The following is a 16,734-nucleotide window of genomic DNA, read 5'->3' as shown; positions in this document are numbered from 1 at the left end:
AACAACACTGGACAAATATTTATCATTGATAAATATAAAAAACACATGAAAAATATTTGTAACTGATAAAATATAAAAAAATACATGGAATAAATATTTGTCAAAGAAAATGTGAACAATTATAAGACTCTAACTATAATTTTTTAATATAAAAAATTGATACAAATTGTTTGTCATTGATATTAATATGTTAAACATACGTAATACATATTTGTCAGATGAATATAAAAAATACGGGATACATATTTATCACTGATAAATATTATAAAAAAAACTGTTGAAGCAAAAAACTTTTTTGATGTATGTTTTAATGACAACAAACTTTATAAAATAAAAGATTAAGTTTTACGAATGGTGGTATACTAATGATTGCACTTAAGTTTTGTTTAAGGAACATGAATTGCATAAGTGAACAAGCAAGAAGCCATTCACTTCGTCAAATTGCACAAGTATCCACTCAATAATGAAGTAATCTCAAAAGGAATGTATCATATATCAATTATTCAAGAAAATGATTATTACATCTTCAAGATAACATCTTCGTGAAGAATGTGATCAAATACAACAATCAATAATCATACTATGCTATAAATATGATCAAATACAACAATCAATGATCATAGTAAAAGGAGAGTTCAGATTTGAGTTATCCCTTGCCCCAAATTATTTTGTGGACAATAGCTCTGGTTGTCATTTGATTATGTTTGTTAGGGGTGTAATGGATCAGTTTGGTTAAAAAAATTGGGAGAAAATAAATTCAAATCAACAAAAAATAAATGATTTAGTTTGATTTTGATAATTTTTACTCATGAAATCCGAATCAAATTAAACGATGAAAAACAGATTGATTTGGTTAGGTTCGACATATTTTTACTCATTATAAATTTTTTATACAATTAAAATAAGTATATAAATTACAATGAAAAAAGATAATATATAATTATAAAAACTACGTGAATGCAACATATTATTTTAAGATAAATATATTAATATAGATTGAAATAAAAGATATAATAATAAAATATAATGGTTTGGTTTGGTTTCGGATAGTCTATTTTCAATTATGTAAAACAGATACCCAAACTAAGAGATATTGGACTTGATTGAGTTTGTTTGGTTTAGACTCAAACAAAGAAAAAACTTAAACAATTTAATTGGTTTGATTTGGATCTTCGACTTCATCATATTATTGGTTTGATTCTTACACTCCTAGTGTTTGTATATATAAATAGTTTATCTTTGCTCGATAAAGATTTTTACGTTTCTTCCCTTTTTTTCCTTTTGAAATGTGTCATGTAATATTATATGAGCTATGAGTTACTTATTAATTAAAAATGTTTATACCTTTGTACCGTCTCGTTCTTATTAAACCTATATTTAATTAGATTCGATCAAATTAAGAGTTAAGTTCGAGCATAAAAATTAGCTTGATTTAATTTAAAGTTTGAGTCTAAAAATTGACTAAATTTAAGTATAAGTTTAAATAACCCACACAAAATCTAAGATTTCCTTTGTACACCCTTCTAATTTATGATTCATATAAAATTATATCAAATATATACACAGGAAGATACATTTGATTTGATATTACGTAACTATCCTTATTCAATACATTGGCAACTCATTAAAATTAGAAATATTTTAGCCACTGTATACTTTATTTATTTATTATTCAATGTATTCATTGTTTCATCACCTATTAACCGATGTATATTCCTTTTTCACTCATTCACATTTGAATTTACATAAAAATTTCACAATATTTTTCCATTTCAAATATATATCACTTCCTTCTTACATATTCTTTCTTGAGATTTTACTCTTTCATTCTTTCCATTGATAATTGTAACAATTTATATTGAATTATAGAGTTGTAAATGATAAATATATATAAAAATGGATAAATATTTGTCACCGATAAATATAAAAATCATATGATAATTGTTTATAAAAAACACAATACAGATACTGTTGTTGATACATGAAAAATACGAGAGAAATATTTGTCATTGATAAATTAAAAAAAAAAACAGAATTAATATTTATCACCAATAAATATAAAAAAATACACAGGACAAATATATGTTATTGATACATAAAAAAAATACGGGATACATAGTTGTCACCGATAAATATAAAACATATGGGATAAATATGTATCACTTATAAATATAAAAACACACGAGATAAATATTTGTGATAAGTAAAATAATACGAGACATATTTTTGTCACTTATAGATATTTAAAAAACATAGAAAAATTCTTTGTCATTGATATTAATATGGCAAACATACGTAATATATATTTATGATTGATAAATATAAAAAAAATACAAGATACATATTTATTACTGATAAATATAAAAAAATTGTTGAGGCAAAAAACCTTTTTGATGTATGTTTTAATGACACAAACCTTATGAAATAAAAGATTAAATTTTACGAATGGTGATATACTAATGATTGCACTTGAGTTTTGTTTAAGAAACATGAATAGCATAAGTGAACAAGCAAGAAGCCATTCACTTCGTCAAATTGCACAAGTATCCACTCAATGATGAAGTAATCTCAAAAGGAATGTATCATATATCAATCATTCCAGATAATGATTATTACATCTTCAAGATAGCACATTCATGAAGAACATGATCAAATACAACAATCAATGATCACACTATGCTATAAATAAGATGCACAATCATTTGAAAAGGAAGCAAAAATAAAAAGACAGAACGGAGAACGTTCTTTACAGAAGTCTGAAAAACGGAGAACGTTCTCCACAGTTCTGAAATTTCAAAAACAAATGATCCCCTCTGTTGAAGAAGAAATTGCTTCTGGATTTCACAATAATTGCTCATGGATTTCACAATCATGTTATCAGTATTCCACAAGGGATATACATAATTCATCTCAGCAAAGAATCAATAAAAAATGCAAAGAAGAAAAGCTTGGCAAACGGCTGTCAAAGATAAAAAATCAGCACTCGCACAAACAAAATGGAGAACATTCTTGACAAAAGACTGGAAAACGAAGAACGTTCTCCACAACTTCATTACAATAAGAATGCTTAAATCATCCTTTAATGAAAAGAAAGCTCATACGATTTGAAAGTACATTTTCAGTATTGTACAAGGCATATGCAAAGCTCACAATTGAAATAGAAACACTCCAAAAAGAACAAAGGATAAAAGGCACAACTCATGATAAAACAAACAAGATTATCCTCCAAGTTCAAGAATGATCATTCTTCAGAATGTTAACATGAATCAAGATCATTCTCCAGCATGTTAACATAACTCAATATCATTCTCCAGCATGTTAACATCAATCTCCAACATGTTAACATCATTCTCAAGCATGTTAAACATCAATCTCCATAATGATAACATCAATCTGCAAAAAGTTATCATTAGTCAATAGAATGATCATCAGTCTCCAAAATGTTCAACAATCATTCTCCAACAGATTGACATCATTCTCCAGTCTGTTTTGCGCGAATCAAAACATTGTCTTAAACTGAATGCATCAATCATATATATGAGAATCAAAGGATCATTAAACATAATCAAAGTTCAGCTTCAGACCAGTCATTCACATCAAAGAAGCGGAACGCAGAATGTTCAAAGACATTAATATTTTTAATTCATAAAGTCTGATCTTTGGTCAAATCTGATACATGATAGTAGATCACTTTCCAACGGCTCTTTTGACTATCATCAACCTTCCTAAAGCCTATAAAAGGAAGGTCAAGCTCAAGGAAAAATCAGAACTTTAAGTGCTAAGAAAATCCATCACTCACTTACATTCATACATTTGAAAGTCTCTCATTCACACAAAAAAGAATCAGTTATGTTCTCATTCAATTTCTTAGAGTTATTCTACTGAATCTTTTGTAAAGAATCTAACCTCGAACAATTGTTGAGATTACTCAAATTATTCCAAGCACTTTAAATCATCATATTGTAAACTCAAGACTATAGTGTGGAATATAGTTTTAGTAGTTTGTAGGAAATCCTTTTATGGTTAAAATGTGAAATGTAAAAATCTTTTCTAAAGATTGAAAGGTAAACTGTTGAAAATCTTTATGGGTGGAGAGACAGAGTTGTATAATAGATCAAAGTTGATCTGAACTGGTGGTGTAAAAACCAAGATCGTTCTCCATTTTGAGCGCTTAGTGAAAAATCTCACAACTGTGAGCATTAGACGTAACCCGGTTTGGGTGAACTAGGATATATCTCTGTTTTCAAAACCAAGAACGTTTTTCGTTTTCTGTTTTCATAACCAAGATTAATCTTGAGTTAAATTCTTTAAGTTTTAACAGGAAATTTTAAAAAGGCGAATTTACAATTCAAAGTCACCTTTCTTGTAAATTGACATTGCTACTTCAATTGGCATCAGAGCAAGGTCTCTAATGATTAAACACTTTAACAAGTGCTAGAGTAAAGATCTATAAGAAAAAATGTCAAAAGCAAAATACATTGTTGAAGAAGGGTCTTCAAATAGACCACCTTACTTTGATGGAACAAATTACTACTTCTGAAAGAACAAGATGCAGTTGTTTCTGAAATCTCAAGATACATGAATGTGGCGTATCATAACAGAAGGAGATTTCATTCCAAGAGTAAACCAAGCTGATCCAACATCAGATAAAAACCAAAGTACTCCTAAATTCTAAGTAGGGAAGAAAGTGAAAGAGTTGATGAATGCAACACTGCTAAAGAAGTATGAGATACATTACAAACTCATCATAAAGGAACAAGCCATGTCAAAGAAACAAAAATAGACATTGGCATAAGGAAGTTCGAGTTGTTCGAAATGCATGAAGGATAAACTATTGATGAGATGTACTCAAGGTTCACAATTATAGTAAATGAGATGTGTTCTCTTGGCAAAGTTTACTCAGTGCAAGACATAGTAAGAAATATCATGAGATGTCTTCCAATCATATGGAAACCAATTGTAACAACCATAAGCCAAGCCAAGAACCTTGAAGTGCTAGGACTAGAAGAGCTTATTGGAACCTTACGAGCACATGGAGTGATGTTACAAGAAGATAAACCAACCAAGAAAGGCAAAACAATAGCAACCAGATGAAGATTCAGAAAAAATCGAATAGGAAGATGTTGATGAAGAAATAGTTCGTCTTACAAGAAAGATATAGAGAGTGTTGAAAAGAAGGGATCAGACCAAAAAGGGATTTTCAAATAAAAAGGAAAACTTCAAAATAGAGGTAGACAAAAGTCAAATCACATGTTTTGGATGCAATAAACAAGGAAATTATAAAATTGAATATCCCTTGAACAAAAGAGCACCAAAGAAGTTTCCTTTCAAGAAAAAATCTATGATGGTGACCTGGGATGATTCTGATGAATTAGAAATAGAGGAACCTGAGAAGCCAACTTTATGTTTGATGGCAAATATTGAAGACAAGGATGTAATAAATTCTGAACCATGTATTTTATGTGAACAACTTGAAAAAGATTTTGATAGCTTACTTAATGATTCAAATATGCTCGTTCAAAAATGTAGCTCTTTAAAGGATCAAAGAAAAAAGGAAAAAGAGAAATCTCAATTTATGATTGATGAACTAAAAAAACATCATTCAGAACAAGCAAGAATCTCATTTTAAGGAAAATAATGAAATTGAAAACCAAGAATGTTCTACGATTCAAAAGAAGAACGTTCTCCTTAAAACTGAAGTTGAACTTCTTAAAAATGACTTATCAAACTTTAATAGAGCTACTAAAACCTTTCAAAAAATCATGGGATCTCAAGTATGAATTTTTGATAAAGCTCGTCTTGGTTTTGATAAAACTCAAAAAACAAAAATGTATGAAAACTTCTTTGTTCTTGAAAGTAAAGAGGACAGATGCAAAACCAAATGTTCATATTGTGGTAAAATTGGACATCTAGAATTTGCATGTTATTTTAGGAAAAGAGATGAAAAAATCAAGAACAAAATGATCTTTAGTAAAAAAGAACGTTCTAGAACAAAAACAGAACCTTCTGCAGGAAACTTGAAAGAATTAGAATGTTCTCCAGGTAGTTTTAAAAAAGGAGAACGTTCTGGAAGAAAAACAAAACTTTATCCAAAAAGTTTGAAAAAAGGTGAACGTTTTGGAATTTCATCAAAATCATTTTCAAGATGTTTAAAACTCAAATTTCTAAACATTCTTCAAGACCAACAACAAAGTGTTCCTATTATTCTAAAAATGGTCACTTCGAATCAACTTTCTACTTTAAAAAGGAATGAAAATTTTAAAAAATATTCTAAAAGAAGATATACTAATCATCAAGGACCAAAACAAATATGGGTACCAAAATAATTACTAACTTGTGATGCAGGAACATCATCCAACAATCAAGAAAGAACATTGATACATGAACAATGCATGCTCAATACACATGAATGGAAAGTATAGTGCCTCCTCTGATTACAAATATTTGGAGGGTCTATAACCTTTGAAAACATTAACAAATCAAAGGATAATGAAGAAGAATAAAATTATGGGCAACAACAATAGAATGCTTCTCAGGAAATCAAAATTGATAAATAATCTTCGTTCCATTCTCCTCTTAAAAGCTGGAGAATGATAAGTGATCACCGTAAAAAATTAGATCAATGTTGAAGAATAATTACAATGTTATATTTGGATAAATGAAAGTTGATAATGTTCAAATATCATCCATGAAAATTCCAATGTCTGATCATGGAGTGGCAAAATCTAAGAGAATGACCAATTTAAGCAAAAAGATTCATTCTAGAAGTAGTACTAGAACATTCTCCAGAAGGGCATAACATTCTCCATAACGTTCTTGACAGTAAATATGCTTCTTCAAATCAAAACTATGTTGCCTATCATGGTTGAAGAACATCAACAACTTCTAAAAAGAGTTTGAACCATTAAGTTTTGGCACTCCTACACCTATCTCACTATTAACCTTTCCTCCAAAAAACATTTCCTCATGATCAAATTATTGGAGGAACTAATTGAGAAGAATTTATTACTGTTACCAAAGTTGTTGCTACTGGAGGTGAAAAAGAAACCTCAGTTATTGAGAATAACATTGCTATTGCTCAAGAACGTTCTCCATCTTGTACAACCACCAATGTTGCCCCTCAAGAACGTTCTTCACCTCCAACAAACATTCTCCCTTCTCCCTCCATTCAACATTGCTATACTTATACCAAGCTCCTGCAGTCTTGCTGAAAGTCGGTCATCAAATCAAATGAACAACAACAAGTATAAATAGTGATCCTTTAGAAGAAGCACATATTCACATTGTACTCTTGTCTAATTCAAGTGCTTCTTTGGATCTTATCAAAGTATATCCTAATCATGATTACTATTTAATTCATTCTTCGAACTCAAATTATTTTCTACAAATTCTCCTCTTTATGTCCTTAAAAGCATTCTTTTTGGACAAATCTCTTTGATTGTTTCAAAAAATTATTTTTGAAAAATTCAAACTTTATTAGCATAAGAATATTTTGTTAAGAGAGAAATTATTTTTGACATGTTGTCACATTCATCTTATTTTGCTTCCCTATATGTGCTCACTCTCTCTATTGTTTCTAGTAAGCATGATCTTGTTCAATTTAAAATGTTGCATGTTGAGAAATATGAAAAAAAGAGCAAAGATGCATCTTGCTTGTATTCAGAAAATTTGAAATATTAAAGGATATTAATTTCAGGGGGAGTTTTTAGAAAACCTTTTTTTCTTCTTCTTAAAACTGATGTTAACTCATTTTATTTTATTTTTTGAGTGTGTTAAAATAATTGCATATAATTATGTCATATTGTTTTTGTTATCATTATCCATAGCGTCTTTCCAATATTGATTATTGATCATCATACATGCTATGTTTCTTGATGTTAATTGCAAACTAGAAAAGTTTGTTATATGAATGCGTTGATCAACCACATGATTTCGATGTGTAGTATACTCATGATATTGCTCTATACATTTTCACTTCAATTTTTATTCTCCAACCTTTTTGGTAGATGTCAAAAGGGGGAGAAAATATATGATGGATATTAATGAAAAATGTTAAGAATTAAACCCTTGCATGTGTTTAGGGGAGTTTAATTACATATCTATGAACATTCTTGCATTTTATTTATATCCATTCATAAAACTTATGATTTATTCAAAAGGTTTGTGATTATCAAAAAGGGGGACATTGTTGAGACAAAAAACCTTTTTTATGTATATTTTAATGTACAACAAGTTTTATGAAATAAAAGATTAAGTTTTATTGATGGTGATCTACTAATGATTGCACTTGAGTTTTATTCAAGGAACATGAATTGCATAAGTGAACAAGCAAGAAGCCATTCACTTCATCAAAGTGCACAAGTATCCACTCAATAATGAAGTAATCTAAAAAAGAATGTATCATATATCAATCATTCTAGAGAATGATTCTTACATCTTCAAGATATCATCTTCATGAAGAGGATGATCAAATACAACAATCAATAAACACACTATGCTATAAATAAGAAGCATGATCATTTGAAAACGAAGCAAAAATACAAAGACAGAACGAAGAATGTTCTTGACAAAAGTTTGGAAAACGGAGAACATTCTCCACAGTTATGAAATTTCAAGAACAAATTATATCATCCATTGAAGAAGAAATTGCTCCTGAATTTCACAATCATTGCTCCTGGATTTCACAATCATGTTATCAGTATTCCACAAGGGATATACATGATTCATCTCAACAAAGAATCAATCCAAAATGCATATAAGAAAAGCTTGGCAAACGGCTGTCAAAGATAAAAAATCAGCACTCACACAAACAGAATGGAGAACGTTCTTGACAAAAGACTGGAAAATGGAGAATGTTCTCCACAACTTCATTACAATAAGAATGCTTAAGTCATACTTTAATGAAAAGAAAGCTCCTACGACTTGCAAGTACATTTTCAATATTCTATAAGGAATATACAAAGCTCATAATTGAAATAGAAACACTCCAAAAAGAACAAAGAATAAAAGACACAACTCATGATAAAACAAACAAGATAATCCCCCAAGTTCAAGAATGATAATTCTCTAGTATGTTAACATCAATCAAAAGCATTCTCCAGTATGTTAACATGAATCAAGATCATTTTCCAACATGTTAACGTCAATCTTCAGCATGTTAACATCATTATCAAGAATGTTAAACATCAATCTTCAAAATGATAACATCAATCTGTAGAAAGTTCTCATTAGTCTCCAGAATGATCACCAATCTCCAGAATGTTCAACAATCATTCTCCAGTAGATTGACATCATTCTCTAGTGCGTTGTGCATGAATCAAAATATTGTCTTGAACTGAATGCATCTATAATATATATGAGAATCAAAGGATCATTAAATACAATCAAAGTTGTCCAAGAATGAAAGCTTCAGACCAACCATTTTAATCACAGAAGCGGAACACAAAATTTTCAAAGACATTAACATTTTCAATTCATAAAGTCTGGTCTTTGGTCAAATATGACACATGACAGCAGAGCACTTTCCAATGGCTCTTTTGCCTGTCATCAACCTTCTTAAAGCCTATAAAAGGAAGACCAAACTCAAGGAAAAATCAGAACTTCAAGTGCTATGGAAATCCATCACTCACTTACATTCATACACTTGAAAGTTTCTCATTCACACAAAAAAGAATCAGTTATGTCCTCATTCAATTTCTTAGAGTTATTCTAATGAATCTTTTATAAAGAATCTATCTTCAAACAAGTGTCGAGATTACTCAGATTCTTCCGAACACTTTAAATCATCATATTGTAAACTCAAGACTATAGTGTGGAATATAGTTTGTAGAAAATCTTTTATGGTTAAAAGGTGAAGTGTTAAAGATCATTTCTAAAGATTGAAATGTAAAATGTTGAAAGTCTTTATGGGTGGAAAGACATAGTTGTATAATAGATCAAGGTTGATATGAACTGATGGTGTAAAAATCAAGATCGTTCTCTGTTTTGAATGCTTAGTGAAAAATCTCACAACTATGAGAATTTGACGTAACCCGGATTTGGTGAACCAGGATATATCTATGTGTTATATCTCTTCCCTTATCTCTATTTGGTTTTAGTCCTTTGATTGTCAAATTAAATAAATAATTTAAATTGTGTGTTTTTCACTAACCAAGAATGTTCTCCGTTTTATGTTTTCAAAACCAAGAATGCTATTTGTTTTCTGTTTTCATAATCAAGATTAATCTTGAGTTAGATTCTTTAAGTTTTAACAGAAAATTTTAAAAAGCCAATTTTACAATTCAAACCCCATTTTCTTGTAAATTGACATTGCTATTTCAAAAACATGTGATAAATATTTGTCATCAATAAATATGAAAAAACTTATGGGATCTTTGATGCACAAAAATACGTGATACCTATTTGTTACTACTAAATTTAAAAAAAAAAACATATGATAAATATTTATCATTGATAAATATAAAAAAAAAATGAAATAAATATTTATAATTGATAAATATAAAAAGAAAAATTGTAATTTATATTGGATTATAGATTTGTGAATGATAAATATAAAAAAAAAAGATACATATTTATCATTGATAAATATAAAAATTACGCGATAAATATTAATCACTTATAAACACATGAGATATATATTTATCATTTGTACATAAAAAGTATGGGTCATATATTTTTCATTGATAGTTTTTATTTTTATTTTTTGAAAAAATAGGTTAAATGTTAAAAACTGCATACATCTATGTTATTGATACATAAGAAAAATATGAGACATATATTTGTCACTAATAAATATAAAAATAATGAGATAAATATTTATCAATGATAAATATAAAAAAATAAAATAAATATTTGTTATTGATAAATAAAAATACGGAATAAATATTTGTCACTTATAGATATTAAAAAATCACATAAAAAATATTTTTCATTAATATATAGAAAAAATTATGGACAAGTATTTATCATTGATAAATATAAGAAACACATGACAAATATTTGTAACTGATAAAATATAAAAATAAACTAGACAAATATTTGTCACTAAAAATTATTAAAAAAACACATAGAATAAATATTTGTCAAAGAAAATAAAAACAATTATAATATCCTAACTATAATTTTTTTAATATAAAAAAATGATACAAGTATTTTTCATTGATACATACAAAAATATGAGATATATATTTATGAATAATAAATATAATAAAAAACACAAAATAAAGATGAATTGCTCTTAAATATAAATAAACATGATATATATATATATTTATAATTAATAAATATAAAATAAAGTTAAATATGTTTCAACATATTTCATTTTTATTTTTTATAAAATATTTATTCGAACTTTGATTTTCGTTTGAGGAAAAAAAAAAAAAAACTACCAATTCAAATTGGAAAACTGGAGGGAACACACATCACTCCCATTTCTCAAACATCGCTGCTCTGTTCTTCCTTCTTTCTCATCACTTCCAATTCCAAACCCTAACTTTTCTCTCTTCCAACAATGGAAGAAACCCTAAGCCCTACTCAGAAACAGAGACTCCCCGTTGCCGCGCGCATTCAATCTCCTACAAGTCCATTCCTTCTAGGTTCCAACGATGATCAGCTCGAACGCGCTCAAGCACGTGCAGCACGCGCCGCTGCTATCCGCCGCAAGAACCTCACCGTTTCCCAATCTCTTGATGCCGATTCCGATCCCTTTCTCAATAAACAGCAAATCTTCGATTTGTTCCAAAACTGCATAAAGCTCGCCAGCGAAAATGTAAATATAAATACAATTATTAATTTTTCAATTATTTATTGTTTTAAACTTTGATGCAACTCAATTTTGTTTTTGAAAATATTTGGTGTGCAGAAAATTAATCAGAAAAACACGTGGGAGTTAAACTTGATTGATCACCTTACTGATATTATTAAGGCGGAAGAAGAAAATGACACCGAGACTAATTTTCAAAAGGTTCGTATGTTTGTTGTTTAAATTTGAGAAATTCTGACTTTTAATTAGATGTGGATGTAAAATTATTGTATACCGATGGTGTATGGTAATTAAACTCTTTTAATTTCTCGGTTCAAATCAAGTGTTTGGATAAGAATTTGATTTTATACTTTGTAAGATATTTGTTGTATAGTTTTCTTGCAACGTGTGATGTCATCCGTTATAATTCCAAATCTATATTTCATATGTAATGGCTCCACTACTAGATTATGCAAAATTAATTATTAGATTATAGGTTGAATAGATGAACTTACTTTAGGTATGTGTATACAAGTCATCTTAGCAAATAGCAATGTATCTCGTGTATCTTTCTTATCAATATCAATCTCATCATGAGGTGTAGCTGCTGGAGTTTTATGTCAAGGGTTGATTTTATGCAATGTTGTCAATCTTAGTGGAATTTGAAATAACTCTATTGCTCCGCAATATGCTATTTAGTATAAAGTGTTGTCAAATAGCCGTTATTGCGGTGCTACGACACTTTAGCATAGTGGAATTTGAACAAACTGCTATTTTCCGCCATCTGCAAATGACCACATTGATGTTATGAGAGATAGGTTTGGCTTTTAAGTCTTGATCTATTTGGTTTGGGTGTAAAACTGTACTCATATATATAGTCTTGGGCATTAGTGTTAGAGTACAGTTTTGGGTGCACACAAGTTGTTATGGTTCCATATTTGTTATTATTTTATTCTTGTTTGGAACTCCTTGTTATTATATAAATAAAATACTTCCTTTGCCTTTGAAAAATTTAAAAAGTATGTGTATACTTAAGGTAGATCATTAAAAATTTATCTGGGCAGGCAAGCTGCACTCTTGAGGCTGGTGTCAAAATTTATTCATTAAGGGTGGATTCAGTTCATTCTGAGGCATATAAAGTCCTTGGTGGGATGAATAGAGCAGGCCAAGAAGATGTGCAAGGTTACAATTATTACCCTCTTATTAAGCTTAGCAAATTCTGATTCTCTCTTTTTTCTTCACAAGTTGCACTTGTAGTTACATATGCTCTATTATTTCTAATTAGTTTTTGATATCTTATGAGTTATGAATTCGAATGGCTTCACAGTGCTGTGCATTTACTTTTGGTTTTGTACTATTTTGTTCTTTAATTGTTCTAATACTAAGTCATAATGTCAGACACTACCTTGGAGGGTGTTAATGTTGAAACTGGAAAAGAAGGAAGCAGGAAAGAGACAGATAAAAAGGTCAATAATCTTTTGATATTTGGTTTTTGACTGGTTAACGATAGTTTTTGCTTAGTTTGAAGAGTTGTTTGTTCATGCAGTTGTCGCCTTTGTCAACACTGGAACCATCTTTTGAGGTTCTCAATGTAAAGAAGTTTGATGGTGATCTCAAATCCTTATTCTATTTTTGTTACTAGTAGTCAGAGGCGGCGGTGTTGAGGTTGTGCTGAAAATGTATATGCTATTATTATTATTTTTTCAGCTGCATTTGTCGTGGACCCACTATATCGCCAGACAACAGCAAAATTTGACGAAGGCGGAGCCAAAGGTCTTTTAATGAACAATCTCGGTGTATATGGTGGATGTAAGGTGCTCTTTGATTCACTAGAAGTTCCTGCAAATTGTATGGCGAGCCAAAATGAACATGATACTTCAGAGACCATTGATCTTTCTTTTGCCAGAGGTGTGTTGCTCTGTGAAATATCCGGTGAAACTGTTGTTACATTTGCAAACTGAAACACATTCAATGTGAATAATGGTGACTTACTTTTCTTTATAGATTGTGTTGAGCAGATGGTTTTGGAGATGCGTGTGAAGGATGAAATTTCTCCAACTCTCAGAACTATAGTAAACCAATTCGATGAAAATAATAAAAGGCCTACTAATTTTCAACTTCATAGCCAGAATTCAAATTCAGTGGAAGAGCTTGATGTTGATTTCAATTGTGAAAATGGGGCTGAGAGAGATGAATATGAGAACTGTGCGACCTGGAATGACGATGATCATGATGACCAAACAGTTGATGCTGATCTAGGCTCTAATGATATAGATCCAAGTTTCCCTAGTTATCCTCAGGTTTTTGTCATTTTTTACCCATAGAAATTTTTACGACTGTCTTAGATGAGCTTTTAAAACAGTCTTTTGATATTCTAAGAAGTGAATGATGCACCTGTTAAAGTAAAATTTTAAGTTTTGTAGGAAAATGAGCAATTTCCTTCCACAGACCCTGACATGGATGACAGATTTGAAAATGTTGACGGGTTCTTATCCTTGAGTCTCGGTTTTAGTTCAAAACAAAATGCATGGGCAGGCCCTGATCATTGGAAGTATAAAAAATCCAAAGGTGGGTTTTGGAGGCAAGATAGAGAGATTTTAATGCTCTATGTTTCTTAGAATTGAACATTGTATTTATTCTAGTTACTTTGGTGTAGTCTCTGAGGTTCAACCTACTTCCGAAGATGGGGCAACCCAGAAAACTAGGCACACAAAGAGCAAGAGACAAGCTGAAATTGATTTAGATTTTACAAATTCTCTGGAGAAGAACATGTTGGATATATTTGCGCCTCCCAAGAATCCCAAAACATTACTTCTCCCTGAAAGCAGAGCGCCTTGCAATACAAAACTTCCAGAGGACTGCCACTATCAGCCAGAGGAACTTATCAAGCTATTTCTTCTTCCGGATGTGAAGGTAGTTTCTTTAAGACATATAATAAATCAGTTTCAAACTACTTTTCTGGTCTGGAGTGATATTTATTTATATATTTTCCTGATGATTTATGTTCTTTCTTCAGTGTCTTGGGAGGAGGGTAAAAAGATTCTCAGGTAAACTGCTTTTTAAATTTCTGTCTTCAAATATAGACTAATCCTCATGCTTGTATATGTATAAATCATTTGAAATGTTTTCAGCTGTCGTTAGACTGTATTTCAAGTTTGGGTGCATTTGCAGACGCAGATGGATCTAGAGAACAATGCAATGAGAATGATTTATTCCCTTCTTGGGATAATGGAAGTGCTTGTGGTGACGAGTCTGGTGATTATGGAGGCGATCATCACAGTGACATGGAGGACATTGACACTCTTATTACTCAGCCTCGTCAGGTGGGTTTTATTGAATTTAAACACCTGCTCGTAAGTGGTCATATAATACTCTTTTAGGTATTTTACACGCTTATGAAAGGATGATGATGTCTTTCATCAATACATATATTCCTTGTCATTTATTTTCAGTCGAAATATTGCCGCAAGAATTCAAGTATAATAACAATGTACGCTTATTTTTCAAAATAACAGGTCAGTAAAATCGAAGTCCAGTACGACAAAACATCCAAACAAGTTGATGTTCAAGCGCTTAAAATTACTCTTTGGGACCATGTTCAAGCATCTACTAAGCTTCCTCCTGTTCAGGTATACCAACATTCCTACTTTCCATGATTGTCCTTCCCTTTTTCGTTTCCCCCACTAAATGAAACTTGATACAGTTAGTTTTCTTCAAGGCATGGTACTATTTTAACTTTCCCTAGGTTTCTAGAGCACAATATCAAAAGCTATATATTTTTGCCTTTCCGCTGAATTATAGGTTGATTATTCAATGGATTGATTTGTTTTTTGATTATTTTCTTTATACTAAAGGGTCAAGAAGAAATAGTATCTTTCAAGAATATATTGGCTAACTTTCCTGGCGAATGCAATGCGGCTGCAAACATCAGTGACATCTCTCCTCATTTGTGCTTCATATGTCTACTGCATTTGGCAAATGAGAAAGGATTGAGCATTCACAGCTTCCCCGACTTGGATGATCTTTCAATACGCTTTCCACATGTTGGTGATGCTATAAGTGAAACAGTAGTTTAGATACTAGACTCATTTGTTCTGCACTTGAGGAATTAGAAAATAGTTTGGTAAGCGCTTTTTATGATTTGTTTTGATGCTTTTCCTGTCAAATTGGGATTGATGGATGTGCTTTCGTTGGTTATTCTTTGTTAAAACTGGTAAAACAGAGACGAAAAAATGAGAAATAGAAGAATCAGATACTCAAAATCAAAGTGATTCTGATCTTAGTGTTATTCAATGGTAAGAATCGTTACAAGATTAGAGAGCAATCGTTACAGGCTTAGAGAAAGAAACCACTGATTCCCAATGAATCAGTCCTCCAATTTCCTCTTTTCTCCAAAAAACTCCTAACTGCCTCCAACTGATTACTATTTATAGTAATAGGTTTTGGTTCCCAAATTTCTAACAGAATTTCTAACTGAATAACAGCTAACCTATTAACAAACTAACTAACTAACTAACCTGTACATTCTTTTTATTCCTTCTCACATATACATTTCCAAACCTCGACTTATTCTTACATTTTCTCACAATACGCTTTCCACATGTTGGTGATGCTATAAGTGAAACAGTAGTTTAGATACTAGACTCATTTGTTCTGCACTTGAGGAATTAGAAAATAGTTTGGTAAGCGCTTTTTATGATTTGTTTTGATGCTTTTCCTGTCAAATTGGGATTGATGGATGTGCTTTCGTTGGTTATTCTTTGTTAAAACTGGTAAAACAGAGACGAAAAAATGAGAAATAGAAGAATCAGATACTCAAAATCAAAGTGATTCTGATCTTAGTGTTATTCAATGGTAAGAATCGTTACAAGATTAGAGAGCAATCGTTACAGGCTTAGAGAAAGAAACCACTGATTCCCAATGAATCAGTCCTCCAATTTCCTCTTTTCTCCAAAAAACTCCTAACTGCCTCCAACTGATTACTATTTATAGTA

The 16,734-nt window shown here is 30.5% G+C and overlaps 1 protein-coding gene across 1 annotated transcript; it reads left to right on the top strand.

Moving 5' to 3' along the window:
• Positions 1 to 11,402: 11,402 nt before the first annotated feature.
• Positions 11,403 to 16,028, top strand: LOC101514815 (condensin complex subunit 2). The gene is made up of 13 exons (XM_004506194.4): positions 11,403 to 11,767; positions 11,861 to 11,962; positions 12,805 to 12,922; positions 13,139 to 13,206; positions 13,287 to 13,347; positions 13,448 to 13,648; positions 13,745 to 14,040; positions 14,164 to 14,308; positions 14,397 to 14,653; positions 14,757 to 14,787; positions 14,912 to 15,063; positions 15,256 to 15,369; positions 15,595 to 16,028. The coding sequence occupies exons 1-13, from the start codon at positions 11,510 to 11,512 to the stop codon at positions 15,814 to 15,816; spliced, it is 2,025 nt and encodes a 674-aa protein (XP_004506251.1). The 5' UTR covers positions 11,403 to 11,509; the 3' UTR covers positions 15,817 to 16,028.
• The last annotated feature ends 706 nt before the right edge of the window (positions 16,029 to 16,734 follow it).

This window comes from Cicer arietinum, chromosome 6 (assembly GCF_000331145.2).
Source record: "Cicer arietinum cultivar CDC Frontier isolate Library 1 chromosome 6, Cicar.CDCFrontier_v2.0, whole genome shotgun sequence".
Classification (NCBI taxonomy): Eukaryota; Viridiplantae; Streptophyta; class Magnoliopsida; order Fabales; family Fabaceae; genus Cicer; species Cicer arietinum.
Note: the sequence above shows the minus strand (reverse complement) of the source record. Positions and strands in the feature narration are given on the sequence as shown.